The sequence below is a fragment of the Sus scrofa genome, chromosome 13, assembly GCF_000003025.6.
Source record: "Sus scrofa isolate TJ Tabasco breed Duroc chromosome 13, Sscrofa11.1, whole genome shotgun sequence".
Classification (NCBI taxonomy): domain Eukaryota; kingdom Metazoa; phylum Chordata; class Mammalia; order Artiodactyla; family Suidae; genus Sus; species Sus scrofa.
Genome location: NC_010455.5, coordinates 31,738,222 through 31,753,736, shown reverse-complemented (window position 1 = coordinate 31,753,736; position 15,515 = coordinate 31,738,222). Strand labels below are relative to the sequence as shown.

General features: G+C 56.8%; 1 protein-coding gene across 1 annotated transcript; it reads left to right on the top strand.

Moving 5' to 3' along the window:
• LAMB2 (laminin subunit beta 2) lies at nucleotides 3,114–15,455 on the top strand. The gene is made up of 33 exons (XM_021070660.1): nucleotides 3,114–3,249; nucleotides 3,342–3,427; nucleotides 3,545–3,717; nucleotides 3,803–3,938; nucleotides 4,019–4,092; nucleotides 4,478–4,666; nucleotides 4,755–4,818; nucleotides 5,053–5,255; nucleotides 5,345–5,465; nucleotides 5,803–5,991; nucleotides 6,186–6,365; nucleotides 6,487–6,599; nucleotides 6,849–6,928; nucleotides 7,017–7,149; nucleotides 7,346–7,504; nucleotides 7,582–7,709; nucleotides 10,116–10,248; nucleotides 10,434–10,626; nucleotides 10,703–10,846; nucleotides 11,069–11,300; nucleotides 11,384–11,547; nucleotides 11,629–11,853; nucleotides 11,941–12,158; nucleotides 12,272–12,368; nucleotides 12,458–12,830; nucleotides 12,928–13,112; nucleotides 13,186–13,427; nucleotides 13,507–13,855; nucleotides 14,185–14,392; nucleotides 14,470–14,611; nucleotides 14,695–14,871; nucleotides 14,967–15,126; nucleotides 15,206–15,455. Exons 2-33 carry the CDS (start codon nucleotides 3,343–3,345, stop codon nucleotides 15,340–15,342), a joined length of 5,406 nt encoding a protein of 1,801 aa, XP_020926319.1. The 5' UTR covers nucleotides 3,114–3,249; nucleotide 3,342; the 3' UTR covers nucleotides 15,343–15,455.

The following is a 15,515-nucleotide window of genomic DNA, read 5'->3' as shown; positions in this document are numbered from 1 at the left end:
GGGCAGGTGGGCATCCAGGACACTGGTAGGATACTCCTTCTGGAATGAGGAATACTCACTGACAGGGGTCAGGTGGGAGCACTAGCATGCTTATAAATATTTAACAAGTTGGGGATGGGAATCAGGAGGGACTGATTTATTGTGTTTGTCAGTTTCTATGGTATGAGCAATCCCCCCATGGCTGACCTCAGCTACCAGTCATTTAACGACTGATTCATAGAATTCCTAAAAATTTGACAATTGGCTCTTGGAAACCTCCAGCACAACATGTAGTGGTGTCAGAGACAGGGTCAGTGAGAAATTAAGGCCAAGGTTCACTGGGTCAGGAATCAGAGTTCACATCCAGGATCCCTACCTCCATCCCCACAGATAAGGGTGCGGATGCTGAGTGTGAAGCTGCTGGCATAGCATGCGCCTCCCTCAAGGTGGTGCAGTGGGCATTGCTCTCCTGCTGGATCAGATCGAGAATGTCCTCCTTGCACCAGATGCCCTAGGCCAGGAGCTTCCCAAAGCTGAAGGTGTTCTCCATCAGGCATGGCAGACCAGGTGAAGGGCCAGGAGGCTAGAGGTAGAGGTCAGAATGGGGGGAGGAAATAAATGCTGGACTGATTATCTGCACCCATCAGGGAGGATACAGCCAGGGCCCAGACCATGCGCTGGACATTCAGGGTGCGCTGGCTAAGGCATCAGCTCGTGCAAAGGCTGCAGAGCAAGGGCTGCAGGTGGTGAAAAAGAGACTTCAGGGTGTGGAGGCCCGTGTACAGGAGGTGATACCCCACCCACACCCCTCAGCTCTCTCATACCTCCTGTACAGCGGCTGCTGTGATCCCCATTTCCCCTGAGATCCTTGACCCACTGTGATACTGTGGTGCTACTAAACACCCTGACATGTCAACACTCTACATAGTTGGTACCCTGGTGTGACCTCCCTGTGATCCCCTGATCTTTGCCTCAGGTGGCAGGCTGCCTGGCCCAGATGACACTGGCAGTGGATGTGACCCCTGTGCTGGGGCATCTGTCCACTGTAGCTGAGGCTCTCAGAACCCCTTTGGCCCTGAGTCAGCAGCAGGCCCAGAAGAGGGAGCAGCACATGCCTTAGGTGTGGCCGAAAGCCTGAGCTCAGTGAGATGGGAAAAGCGGACATTAGGGTCTCAGGGACCCATCTGGAACTGTGTGAAGGGGGGTTTAGGCTGGCACTGGACTGCGCTGGACTGAGGCAGGGTCTCAGTTCTAAAACCCCCTGGCCCTCCAGGAACCTTAGGTAGCAATATATTTGAGAAGCAGGGTTGGGGTGCAGTGGGGTTTCAGATATAGTTCTGTTCTAGGAGTCACGGGTGGCCCATTTAAGTGTGGTGGAGTTGTAGAAGGGCACATCTAGCCTGGTGGCCATGGTGCAGGATGCCGGAGAGCGGGTACAGCAGGCATGAGCTGAGACCCAAGAACTGCTAAAGTTGGCACAGATCAGCTGGTGCCACCTGGCGGGTACGTCAGCTGGGCCATGGTAGGGTGGGTACAGGGTAGGGTCAGGGTCGGAAGGGAGGGTTACAGGGATGGTGTGGAAGGGTCAGGCCTGGGTCCAGGTCAGCTCCAGATTCATATAGGGATCAGGCTGGGGTCAAAGTTCAGAACAGGGGGCCAAATGTTGATTAGGGTTAGAACTAATTTAGGGCTGGGTTCAGATGGAGATGAGGACCAGAGTCAGAGATTAGGGTCAGATGACCTTGATCCTCAGGGTTGGAACACCGCCTGGCTAAGAATGAGCAGACACTGGGCAAGAAGGTGACCACCCTATGGGTCCTAGAACAGCAGGCAGCAGAGCTGCTTGATCACGTGTGGCTATGGGCAAATGTGTATGCCATCTGCTGAGTGCTCTCTGTGGATGCCAGTAAGAGGGACTCTGGGACTACCTGGGTGATTCAGAGTGACTGCAGAATGACTTTGGAATCTCCTGACCTTGAGAGACCAGAGATACTACTGAGTACCTGCTGATCCTGAGAGAACCCCATGTGACACCAAATGTCTTCTAGCAGCCCTCTGCCGTTGAGAAACCTGAGAAGTCAGGTAAAATTCCCTGAAGCCATCTAGTGCCCCTGAAATCCTGATAGATCTTTATCTCTGAGTGATCTAACATTCTGAGCCACCTCTAGTATCCTGGTCTCCTCAGATTGACTGCAAGACCCCCAGGGTAACTGAAGACCCCTATTCCAGAAAACTGGTACAACTCCCAGCAACTCTTCAAGTCTAGCAGACTGACTACCCTCTTCCCCATACTCTCCTAGTGAAGTCCGATGATTCCCTTGAAGAACCCCCAACTTTCTCCCCTGGGCCCGCAGCTCCGGGGTTCTCTCCAACCGACCCCAGAGCGAGTACAGCTGTGGCAGGTCAAAGTCACCTCGACAGGGCCTAACAGACCCTCAGAGTCTGTGGTCCCAGCCTCAGTCCCAGGGGCCTGGGTGGGGCAAGAGCAGCGCGCATTCCAAGCCCGGGCTCAGGCACTCCCGGCGGGCCAGAAGGTCTGGAGTGGATAAATAGCCACAAGATCTGGATTCACTTGCAACTGCTCTGGTCTGTTGTCAGTGCCTGGCACCCATTTTCATACTGGGAAACTATGCACTTCTGCCTACTTGCTGTAGGGCCTGGGGGAGATAGAGACCCTGAGCAGGGGAGGGCCATTCTCCATCTCTCTAGCTACCCTCATGATGTCCTGTCCCTTTGGCCAAGCTGTCCTAAAGCTTCCTACATCCCTAAATAGGGGAGCTCGACACCCCTGAATGCACCCTTCCACCTCCCCGCTGATGCTGGAGCCCTGGGGCTAAACAGCCTAATTTATGGTGACCTCCACAGCACCAAGTGCACTGGAGACAAAGGCTAGTTTCTCTGAGCCACTTGAGGTCTCGAAGATCAGACTCCTTTCCTTTGCTTATGCTATGAGCTCTGCTTGGTGCATCCCTTAACTATGTAGGCTTAAAGCCCCAAACGCTTACCTTCCGCTGGCTCTGTACAGTCCTGGGCATGGGAGCACGGTAAAGATTTGCCAGTGAGCAGCCTGTGTTGGTTTCCGGAGTGAGGGTTTCCAGAGAGGTGGGGGGGCGTTTCTGCACAATGTTGTGCTCCTGCCTGAGATCCGCTCCGTGCTTTGCTTTCTGCCGTGCTTCCCAACTTTACTCAAAGTCGCCGGACTCCCAGCTAGTAGAGGGACCGCTGGACAGACAGAGGACCGAGTGGGGAATCAGCCAAGGACCCACACAGGCAGCATCAGCAAAGGACCCGAAGGGAGGGGGTAGGTGGGCATGGGCCCTTAACCTCTCATGGCCTCTCATCCCGATTCCTTCTCTTTTCAGGATGGAGTGGGCCTCAGGGGAACAAGGGAGGGAACTGCGGGGACAACCTAGGCCCTGGCAGCTTCAACTGGGCCTGCTGCTGAGTGGTGAGAGTGCCTGGTGAAGGCCTGGGTGTGGCGGGATGTGATGGTGGGTGCCAGGATAGCTGGCCCTGAGGCTCCTGGGTGAGAGCACAGCAGAACTGGCTGACCCCCTGTTTCCAGTGCTGACTACCGCCCTGGCCCAGGCGCTGGCCCCTGATCTGCCAGGCTGTTCAAGAGGAAGCTGCTACCCCGCCACAGGTGACCTGCTGGTGGGCCGTGCTGACAGATTGACTGCCTCATCCACCTGTGGCTTACATGGTCCCCAGCCCTATTGCATCGTCAGTCACCTGCAGGTGTGGCTGGGGTTAGGGTAGGGGGCTGAGTCATGGTGGGGCTGGCACTGGCTGAGGTACTGACCCTGACCCTGACCCAACCCAGGACGAGAAAAAATGCTTCCTGTGTGACTCTCGGCGCCCCTTCTCTGCTAGAGACAACCCAAACAGCCATCGGATCCAAAATGTAGTTACCAGCTTCGCACCACAGCGCCGGGCTGCCTGGTGGCAGTCAGAGAATGGTGAGGCTGTGGGTGGGGTATGGGTTAGCAGGGCTGCCCATCAGTAGCCTCAAGTCCCTGACCTCCGACTCCTGCCCCAGGTGTCCCCGTGGTCACCATCCAACTGGACCTGGAGGCTGAGTTCCATTTCACGCACCTCATTATGACCTTCAAGGTGCCTGTGTGTCTGGGAGCCTGCTTGAAGCACCCTGCTTGGCTCCCCATTGCCCCTGAACAGAGTCCCAGCTCTTCAACCCAGCCTCCCTGTGCTCATATGCTGTGCTCTAGCTGTCTGGGAGGCTCTTTCATCTTCCACACCTCCTGTTGCCTCCCACCTCCAGGCCTTTGCACGTGCTGCCCCAATCCCAGGCTGGGTCAGGTGCTGCCTCCCTGGGCCCCATGGCCGTTGAGTCTCCCTACTAGAGGTGGCTGCCCTTCCTGGTCCTTGCTTGGCTTCCTTTGGTCACTCCTACCTGACTGTGAGCTGCTTGAGGGCAGAGCTCTTGATGGGCCTGAGCTTGGGTCCTTGGGCCCACTGATCAGCCATGCTCCCCACCCAGACATTTCGTCCTGCTGCGATGCTGGTGGAGCGATCAGCAGACTTTGGACGCACCTGGCACGTGTACCGTTATTTCTCCTACGACTGTGGGGCTGACTTCCCAGGAGTCCCACTGGCGCCCCCACGGCACTGGGATGACGTGGTCTGTGAGTCCCGCTATTCAGAGATTGAGCCATCCACTGAAGGCGAGGTGAGGGCTGGGATCTGGGCTGGGGCAGAAAGCAGGCATGATGGGCCTGAGGCAGGTCTAGCGTCTCTATGACTCTCTGCCCATCCAGGTCATCTATCGTGTGCTGGACCCTGCCATCCCTATCCCAGACCCCTATAGCCCACGGATCCAGAGTAAGTGTTCCATTCTTTGAGCCTGGCACAGCCCCAGCGTCCGGCTGGTGCCTATTTGGGGCCTCAGTAGCTATTTTGGGTGCTTCCCAGGGCAGGTGCCAAGTCCAATTTAGCTCATATAGCTGTGGACAGGAGGTCTCCCAAGGTGACCTTGGCAGCTTCAGCCCCTGGGTGGGCATGGGGCAGCAAGAGCCTATCTGGCCAGCTGGTCCCTAACACTTTCCCCCTGCTTAGACCTGCTAAAGATTACCAACCTACGGGTGAACCTGACACGGCTACACACACTGGGGGACAACCTGCTTGACCCACGGCGGGAGATCCGAGAGAAATACTATTATGCCCTCTACGAGCTGGTTGTGCGTGGCAACTGCTTCTGCTATGGACATGCCTCACAGTGTGCACCTGCCCCTGGGGCACCAGCCCATGCTGAGGGCATGGTGAGGGCCTTCAGCGGGCTGGAGTATGGCCGGGGGCAGGGACAGGCATGGCTGGACAGTGCTGACCACTTGCCTGCCCACACTCCTAGGTTCATGGGGCCTGCATCTGCAAACATAACACTCGTGGCCTCAACTGTGAGCAGTGTCAGGATTTCTATCATGATCTGCCATGGCATCCAGCTGAGGATGGGCACAGTCATGCCTGCAAGAGTGAGTGAGATCCCGGCCCCCAGAGCCCCAGAACTCTGTGGCCTTGTTGTGTCCTGGGCCAACCTTAGAGCTGGCTGGTTAAGCCCCTAATGCCTAGGCTGGGTCTGAAGGGTGCCCAGGTCTTGATGTCCCTGGAGACTCCCTCAACCCTCCTCCACCATCTGCTCTGGTTAGAGGTCCAGTATGATGCTGAAACCTTAAAGTCCCTGAGCCTCTGCTCACAAATTCTGGCCTGTGGCAGGACCCTAAGGTGGTACTGGGGGCCCCTATGCCCCTTAGCCTCAGGACATGATCCCTCAAGTGGCCTTTGCCCTGCTCTTCCCCACCTTCTCCCAAGAGTGCGAGTGCCATGGGCATGCCCACAGCTGCCACTTTGACATGGCCATATACTTGGCATCTGGCAATGTGAGCGGAGGTGTGTGTGATGGATGTCAGCACAACACAGCTGGACGCCACTGTGAGCTCTGCCGACCCTTCTTCTACCGTGACCCAACCAAAGACCTGCGAGACCCAGGCGTGTGCCGCTGTAAGGCTGGAATTGGACATGGGAGAGGGTGATCCTGGGATAGGAGCTGAGGTGCCAGGGTCCTGTCCTGGTTGCAGGGATTTGGGGTGGGGGAAAGGGTAGAACTAGGTTGGGAATCTAGGGTGGCGGCTTGGGAGATGACTGGTGCTGGACAAGTTGGCATAGGTTCACCCCATACTCCTTTTTGCCCTCAGCCTGTGATTGTGATCCCATGGGTTCCCAAGATGGTGGTCGCTGTGATCCCCATGATGATCCTGCCCTGGGGCTGGTCTCGGGCCAGTGTCGCTGCAAAGAACACGTGGTGGGCTCTCGCTGCCAGCAATGCCGTGATGGCTTCTTTGGGCTCAGTGCCAGTGACGCTCTAGGCTGCCAGCGTATGTCTTTCCTGTCCTAACTCCTGTGCTGACCTTGACCCTTGAGCTCGTACTCTTGACCCAACTAGACAGGAGCATTGCCACAGCTCCCCAAAGTGCTGATGGGTCTCCTTCCCTGCAGGATGTCAATGTGACACACGGGGCACAGTGCCTGGGGGCACCCCTTGTGACCGCAACAGTGGAGCCTGTTTCTGCAAACGTCTAGTGACTGGACGTGGCTGCAACCGCTGCCTGGTGGGACTGGAGGGAGCTGGAGTTCCGCCCTTACCCACAGAGCACAGGGCTGGGGGTGGTGTCTATGCCCCACTGGGTGGGTCCATTGCTGGTTGAGAGGCCTCAGGTCTGGGAGGCCAAGGGTGGGAGTGAGTGGTCTAGGAGCCATGTTTTCCCCAAGAAGTGGTAGAGGCTGAGAGCCATAATTGGATTCCCTGTTGGGCAGCAGGAAGGTCTATTTCTGGCCCCCAGCAACCTCTTCTCCCCTAGCCTGGCCACTGGGGCCTGAGCCACGACCTGCTTGGCTGCCGTCCATGTGACTGCGACATAGGTGGTGCCTTGGATCCCCAGTGAGTGCTGTAGAAGGGGTCCTGGGAGGGATGGGAAAATATCCTGGGCGGGATGGGGGTCCTTTTTGAGTAATCACGTGCTCCCCAGATGCAACGAAGCCACAGGTCAGTGCCGCTGCCGCCAACATATGGTGGGTCGATGCTGTGAGCAGGTGCAGCCTGGTTACTTCCGGCCCTTCCTTGACCACCTAACTTGGGAGGCTGAGGAAGCCCGAGGGCAGGTAGGGGGGCAGCATTGGAGGGCAGGACATGGATGGTACCATGGCTGGAGAGGGAGGGTTATGGGTGGTGCCTTGTGTGGGGAGGGTGTCTGCTTTGGGCAGGGCCTCAGCTGGAGAGCTGGGGTTTGGGGACAGGCTGTGGCAGAAGAGGCAGTGCCTTGCCTGAGCCCCCACCCCCAGCTGCAATGTCTCCCAGGTGGTTGATGTGGTGGAGCGTCTGGCAAGCCCTGGGGGGACTCCATCTTGGACTGGCCCAGGCTTTGTTAGGCTACGGGAAGGCCAGGCAATGGAGTTCCTGGTGGCCTCTGTACCAAGAGCTATGGACTATGACGTGTTGCTGCGCTTGGAGCCCCAGGTCAGACCTTGCGATACCTAACCCAGAGCTGACACTTCTGGGTGTGGGAGCATCTCCTCATCATCACATTTCCCCAGGTGCCTGAGCAATGGGCAGAGTTGGAACTGACTGTGCAGCGTCCAGGGCCCATATCTGCCCACAGCCCATGTGGGCACGTGCTGCCCAAGGATGACCACATCCCAGGAACTCTGCAGCCAGGCACCAGGTGAGGACCCTAGCACCTACAGCTGTGAGGGGTGGTGGATCAGCCCTAAGCTCCCTCATTGCACTTGGAAGACTCCACTGTCCATTCATCTGTTTCTTTAAGTGCCTCCTCCTCCTGAGTGCTGTTCGTCAGCTGCCACTGGGCATGGCACTGGTCAGAGGAAGGAAGTAGACAGAGCAAGCCCTGCTCTTTCAGGGGCCCAAGTTCCAGTGGCCAAGGCAGGAATTAATGGCAACTCATCCAGTGTCAGGAGGGTATCAGAGTATTCCGGGCAGGGATGTAACTGGTCTGATTAATGTTTTATTATGTTTGCGGTAGCATTTGTTTCATTTTTCTTTTCTTTTCTTTTTCTTTTTTTTTTTTTTTTTTTTTTTTTTTGTCCTTTGTCATTTAAGGGCTGCACCCACGGCATATGGAGGCTCTCAGACTAGGGGTCCAATCAGAGCTGTAGCTGCTGGCCTACGCCAGAGCCACAGCAGCGCGAGATCCAAGGTGCGTCTGCGACCTACACCACAGCTTACGTCAATGCTGGATCCTTATCCCCTGAGTGAGGCCAGGGATCGAACCTGCAATCTCATGGTTCCTAGTCAAAATTGTTTCCACTGCGCCACAACGGGAACTCCAGTATTTGTTTCATGTATCTTTTTTTTTTTTTTTCTCTTTTGACCGCCCCACAGCATATGGAGTTCCTGGGCCAGGGATCAGATCTGAGCCGCAGTTGTGACTTATGCCACAGGTGCGGCAATGCCAGATCCCTAACCCACTGTGCCAGGCTGGGGATCAAACCTCTATCCCAGTGCTCCAGAGATGCAATTGATTCCATTGTAGGAACTCCTAATATATCTTTATTTCATCACCTTACTTTACAAAAATTTTTTCCATGTGAAAATAAAAATACATGGAGTTCCCGTCATGGCAAAGGGGAAACGAATATGACTAGGAACCACAAGGTTGCAGGTTCGATCCCTGGCCTTGCTCAGTGGGTTAAGGATCCGGCATTGCCGTGAGCTATGCTGTAGGTCACAGATACAGCTCGGAGCTTCGCGTTGCTGTGGCTGTGGCATAGGCCAGCAGCTGTAGTTCTGATTAGACCCCTAGCCTGGGAACTTCCATATGCCTTGGGTGCGGCCATAAAAATTTTTTTAAAAATATGAAGAAGCAGAGAAAATGGCATAATGAACCTAGCTGTACCTGGTACAGATATTTAATGAAGACTTCTCTAGTTGCTGAATGGAGAATAGACCTAAAGGGCCAAGGTAGAATCTGAGAGATCTGCTGGTGGTTATTGAGTTAGCTAAGTGACAGGAGATTGGACAGAGATGTAGTAGTTGAGGTGGTGAGAAGAAGTTTCCAGAGGGTTCTAGTGGCAGAGCTGTAGGAAAGAAAAAGTGGAAAGATGACTCTAGGGTTTTTGAATAGGGCATCTGGATGGTGTGGGCTCTTTACTGAGATGGAGTCATAGGACGGAGCAGTTCTGAGATGCTTAGACATGGGGGACAAGGCCAGTGGATGGTTGGATTCCTGTGTCTGGAATTACTGGGAGGGCTTAAGTAGGAGATGTAAATTGGGGACTTGCTACAAGAGACGCAGGTCCAGATTAAATGAGGAGAGAAAGGAAGGAGGGCCAGAACCGAGCTCTGGGGTAGTCTAGTGTTAGAGGCCAATAGACAGAGAAGAAAGAGCTAGGGGATGAGGCAAAATAAGGAGTCTGGACAGGATCCCAGAAGCTAAGAGAAGAGTGTCTCAGGAAGGAAGGCACACTGATCGCATCACATGCCACTGAGTGCTGGAGCAGATAAGAATAGAGAAGTGCCTGCTGGGTTTGACTACATGAAGGTTGGGTGACCTTGGGACAGTCTGTCTCCCTGGCATGTTGGGGTAAAAGCTCCCTAGAGTGGGAGGCTAGAGTGGATTTGGGGCAGGAGAGCAAAAAACCAGGCAGCAGCCAGAGAGAGATTTAGAGGCTGAATAAAGATTTTTTTTCCAGGGGAAATGAGAGAACCTCAGCATGGCTTTGCAGGCTGATGGGAATGATGGGGGGGGGGGGTGCAGGCAGGTGTGATGCAGTCTAGGTGAAAAGGAGCAGTGATTGGAGGTTGAAGGAAGTGTAAAGAGGTCACTGAGGAAAAATTGGCAAGTTATTGTGCCAGGGAAATGTGAGGTTGCAAGGCTGATGGAATGTTTTCTGCAAGACTGGTCTGCACAGGCGATGATTCCAGTGAAGGCACGTTATGGGAATCTTCTGTACACATTCTGTGTCAGCTCAGGCTGTTCAGCTATCTGGGACCTGGCCCAGCCCTGGTCTCTTTCTTGGCCAGTGCTTTGGTTGCGATATGTGGGGTAGGAGGCCCAAGACGATGGGTATGGAGACCCTGGGTGACCCCATACCTGTCCTCACCTACCCAGGTACATGGTATTTCTCAGACCTGTCTGCCTTGAGCCTGGTGTCTCCTACAAGCTGCATCTCAAGCTAGTGCGAACAGGAGGAAGTGCCCAGCCTGAGGCCCCCTATTCTGGACCCAGCCTACTCATTGACTCGGTGAATAGTTCCCTCTCCCCACACCAACCAAGATGGCAGGTCCCGTGGGATGGGTCCTGTAGTGGTGGCTGTAGAGAAGGGGTCTGACAGAAGACACAGGTCCATAGTAGTGCCGAGTTTAGTGTTCTGGCAGTTCCAATATGGTCCTGGGGCTGAACCTCACTCTTCCTTGCTCATCTCTTAAGCTGGTGCTATTGCCCCGTGTCCTGGTGCTGGAGATGTTTAGTGGGGGTGATGCTGCTTCTCTGGAGCGTCGTGCCACCTTTGAACGCTACCGATGCCATGAGGAGGGTCTGATGCCCAGCAAGACCCCTCCCTCCGAGGCCTGTGACCCACTCCTCATCAGCCTGTCCACCCTGCTCTACAACGGAGCCTTGCGTGAGTGTCTGTGGTGTGGCTGGTGGGGCAGAGGTGTGGAGTTCAGCCTGACCTTCCCTATTCCCTCTCCCCACAGCCTGTCAGTGTGACCCCCAGGGCTCACTGAGCTCTGAGTGCAACCCCCATGGTGGTCAATGCCTGTGCAAACCAGCAGTAGTTGGGCGCCGCTGTAACATCTGTGCCCCTGGCTACTACGGTTTTGGCCCTACAGGCTGTCAAGGTACTCACCTGCCCCTTCATCTCTCCTATTCTCTCCTTCTCCCCACTACCTTTCTCTGTCCTCCCTTTGGCTCGGCTTCTTCCTTCTTCTAACTCTGCTTTGGACCCCCTACTCTCAGCCCTGATCAACTGAAGTTCTCTTCCATTGCCTGACCTTCCACCCTGACTTCACCCTGATTCCCCTCAAACCCCCTCCCTAGCTGAGCCTCTGCCTTGCCCCCAGCTTGCCAGTGTAGCCCTGAGGGGGCACTCAGTGGCCTATGTGAAGCGACTAGTGGGCAGTGCCCCTGCCGAACTGGTGCTTTTGGGCTTCGCTGTGACCGCTGCCAGCGTGGCCAGTGGGGATTCCCTAGCTGCCGGCCCTGTGTCTGCAACGGGCATGCAGACGAATGTGACACCCACACAGGCACTTGTCTGGGCTGCCGTGATCACACAGGGGGTGAACACTGTGAAAGGTGAGCCTGGAGCAGCTGTGAGTGAGCTGGTGGGTGGGCAGGCTGCTCAGGGATGACCCAGATCTTCCTCCTCCTCCCTGCAGATGCATTGCTGGCTTCCACGGGGACCCACGGCTGCCATATGGGGGCCAGTGCCGGCCCTGTCCCTGCCCTGAAGGTCCTGGGAGCCAGCGGCACTTTGCTACTTCCTGCCATCGGGATGGATACTCCCAGCAGATCGTGTGTCACTGCAGGGCAGGCTACACAGGTGTGTGGGGAAGGTGCCGGCATGGGAGAAGGATGGGCCAGCTGGGCTGAGCACTCACGCCTTCCTCCTGACTGTGGGCAGGGCTGCGGTGTGAAGCTTGTGCCCCTGGGCACTTTGGGGACCCATCAAGGCCAGGTGGCCGGTGCCAGCCGTGTGAGTGCAATGGGAACATTGATCCCACGGACCCTGATGCCTGTGACCCCCACTCGGGGCAATGCCTGCGCTGCTTACACCACACAGAGGGGCCACACTGTGCCCACTGCAAGCCTGGCTTCCATGGGCAGGCTGCCCGACAGAGCTGTCACCGTGAGTGTGGGTATAGGAGGGGTGGCTGGGGTGGGGCTCCACTGCTCCAGCTCCCCTTGACTGTTGTGCTCATCTTGGCTGGTACAGGCTGCAACTGCAACCTGCTGGGCACAGATCCCCAGCAGTGCCCATCCCCCGACCGGTGCAACTGTGACCAAAGCAGTGGGCAGTGCCCATGCCTCCCCAATGTCCAGGGACCTAGCTGTGACCGCTGTGCCCCCAACTTCTGGAACCTTACCAGTGGCCGTGGCTGCCAGCCCTGTGCCTGCCACCCAAGCCGATCCAGAGGCCCCACCTGCAATGAAGTATGAGACCTTCCTGTACATCTCTGTGTAGATAGATGGGGGCCAGCTGCCTTCAAGTCTTGAGGGCTCAGCCCCTGATTGAGGCCCTGACCTCTGCCCTGTTCCCACTCTAGTTCACAGGACAGTGCCACTGCCGTACTGGCTTCGGTGGGCGAACCTGTTCTGAGTGCCAGGAGCTGCACTGGGGAGACCCTGGTTTGCAGTGCCGTGGTGAGGGAGCTAGCGGGGCCAGGGTGGATGAGGACTTCCCAGGATGCCCCACTGGCACCCTAACTCTGTGGCCTGCCCTTTTCCTGCAGCCTGTGATTGTGACCCTCGTGGGATAGACACACCTCAGTGTCACCGTTCTACAGGCCACTGCAGCTGCCGCCCAGGCGTGTCTGGAGTGCGCTGTGACCAGTGCGCCCGTGGCTTCTCAGGCATCTTTCCTGCCTGCCACCCCTGCCACGCATGCTTTGGGGACTGGGATCGTGTGGTGCAGGACCTGGCTGCCCGTACACGGCGCCTGGAGCAGCGGGTGCAGGAACTGCAGCAGACGGGTGTGCTGGGTGCCTTTGAGAGCAGCTTCTGGCACATACAGGAGAAGCTGAGCACCGTGCAAGGGATTGTGGGTTCCCGCAATGCCTCAGCTGCCTTTGCTGCGAAGCTCATGGACGCCACAGAGGAGTTACGGTACAGATGGGACTGAGGACACATGGTGGGATAGGGCAGAGACCCAATGCACTGGGCTGAAGCCTCTATAAATAACACCTCCCCACCATCCATGCAGGCGTGAAATTGGGGAGGCCACTGAACACCTGACCCAGCTGGAGGCAAAGCTTACAGATGTACAGGATGAGAATTTTAATGCCAACCATGCACTAAGCAGTCTAGAGCGAGATGGGCTTGCACTTAATCTCACATTGCGGCAGCTTGACCAGCATCTGGACCTGCTCAAGCATTCAAACTTCCTGGGTGAGTTGCTGGCCAACTAGGCAGGTGGATCAGGGTTGACCTTCAGCTGACTGCCTGCCTCTGCCCAACTTAGGTGCCTATGACAGCATCCGCCATGCCCACAGCCTGTCTGCAGAGGCAGAACGTCGTGCCAACACCTCGGCCCTGACAGTGCCCAGCCCTGTGAGCCACTCAGCAGGCACCCGGCACCGGACAGAGGTGCTGATGGGTGCCCAGAGGGAGGACTTCAACCGCAAGCACATGGCCAACCAGCAGGCACTGGGCGAGCTCTCTGCCCGTACCCACACCCTGAGCCTGACAGGCATAAATGAACTGGTGAGGTACAAGTGTGGGATGGGACATGTGGGTGTGGATGTTCCTTCCACTGGGCCCTGACTTGTTCTGTGCCTGGCAGGTGTGTGGGTCCCCGGGAGATGCACCCTGTGCTACGAGTCCTTGTGGGGGTGCCGGCTGTCGGGACGAGGATGGGCAGCCTCGCTGTGGGGGCCTCAGCTGCAGTGGAGCAGCAGCCATGGCGGACCTGGCGCTGGGTCGGGCCCGCCACACACAGGCAGAACTGCAGCGGGCACTGGCAGAAGGTGGTGGCATCCTCAGCCAGGTAGCTGAGACCCGTCGGCAGGCAGGCGAGGCACAGCAGCGGGCCCAGGCAGCCCTGGACAAGGCTAATGCTTCCAGGGGACAGGTGGAACAGGCCAACCGGGAACTGCGGGAACTTATCCAGAGTGTGAAGGACTTCCTCAGCCGTGAGCCTCCCTTGTGGCCCAGGCCATGTGGTGTTTCCCCCGTGTCTGTGTTCATATTTGGGTCAGGGCCTGCACTGTACCTGTGTTTGTGACCACAGATGGGCAAGGGCTCAGGATGTCTGGCCCTGAGCCCTTGCCCATATGTAGTCCCCAAGTCCATGACACTGAATCTATGTCCTGCGTATAGTCCCTGTCATTGTGATTACATCCCTATGCCTATTAGCAAATCCATACCCCATGTGTGGTCCCTGAGTCTGTACCCCAGGATTGTTTCCCCATGCCTGTGCTGGGGAACCTGTATCTCTAAGCCCTTGCCTGTATCCCCATAGAGGAGGGGGCTGATCCTGATAGCATTGAGATGGTGGCCACACGAGTGCTAGAGCTCTCCATCCCAGCGTCACCTGAGCAGATCCAGCATCTGGCAGGCGAGATTGCAGAGCGGGTCCGGAGCCTGGCAGATGTGGACATGATCCTAGCGCGTACTGTGGGAGATGTGCGTCGAGCGGAGCAGCTACTGAAGGATGCGCAGCGGGCACGGTCTGACCCCAGCCTTGGACCCCATCCTTGACACCTGGTTCTGATACTTGAGGGTCCTGATTACCTCTCTTCCCCAGGAGCCGGGCCGAGGGTGAGAAACAGAAGGCAGAGACGGTACAGGCGGCACTGGAGGAGGCCCAGAGGGCACAGGGTGCTGCTCAGGGTGCCATCCAGGAGGCAATGGTTGACACACAGGACACGGAGCAGACCCTGAACCAGGTGTCGTCTCTCTGGGGCATCAGTGGGGCAAGGTTATGAGCATGCTGCGTAGACTTGTTTAACCCTGAACCCACCTGTGGCAGGTGCAGGAGAGGATGTCAGGTGCAGAGCGGGCACTGAGTTCTGCAGATGAGCGGGCTCAGCAACTGGATGGACTCCTAGAGGCTCTGAAATTGAAACGAGCAGGGAATAGCCTGGCAGCCTCTAGTGCTGAAGAAACAGCAGGCAGTGCCCAGGGTCGAGCTCAGGAGGCTGAACAGGTAGGTGGGTTGAGGCAGAGCCAGTTGGAAGCAGTGGCGGTAAAGCCTGGGCCTCCACTGGGTCACCACCCTGACTCTGCCCTCTATTTTCTTAGCTGTTGCAGGGCCCACTAGGCGACCAGTACCAGACAGTGAGGGCCCTGGCTGAGCGCAAGGCCCAGGGTGTGCTGGCTGCGCAAGTGCGGGCGGAGCAATTGCGAGATGAAGCTCGGGACTTGCTGCAGGCAGCTCAAGACAAGCTACAGCGGCTGCAAGGTGAGGCTGGCAGCGTGTGGGCGCCAGAGACGTGGGACTCTGAAAGAAGGACCCTTCTGCTGAGACCTGTCTCTCCTAGAGCTGGAAGGCACTTATGAAGAGAATGAGCGGGCGCTGGAGGGCAAAGCGGCTCAGCTGGACGGGTTGGAAGCCAGGATGCGCAGCGTGCTTCAAGCTATCAACTTGCAGGTCCAGATCTACAATACCTGCCAGTGACCCCAGCCCCAGCCCTACCCCAGTCCCAGCCCCGCCCCGCACGCATTACTGCTTGTGCACGGAAAGTCCCTAGCCTGGCCAGGCCCCCAATAAACCAGTGTGAATCGCTGTGTTATCTGGACTCTGATTTGGGGAGGGTGGGATTCTCTGGGCGGAACATAGAGGCCGCCACC

Coding starts and splice junctions, on each gene's coding strand:
- LAMB2 (XM_021070660.1), top strand. CDS start 3,343: ATGGAGTGGGCCTCAGGGGAACAAGGGAGGGAACTGCGGGGACAACCT. Junction 3,939..4,018: donor CTGGTGGCAGTCAGAGAATG/GTGAGGCTGTGG, acceptor CTCCTGCCCCAG/GTGTCCCCGTGGTCACCATC. Junction 13,113..13,185: donor CAAGCATTCAAACTTCCTGG/GTGAGTTGCTGG, acceptor TGCCCAACTTAG/GTGCCTATGACAGCATCCGC.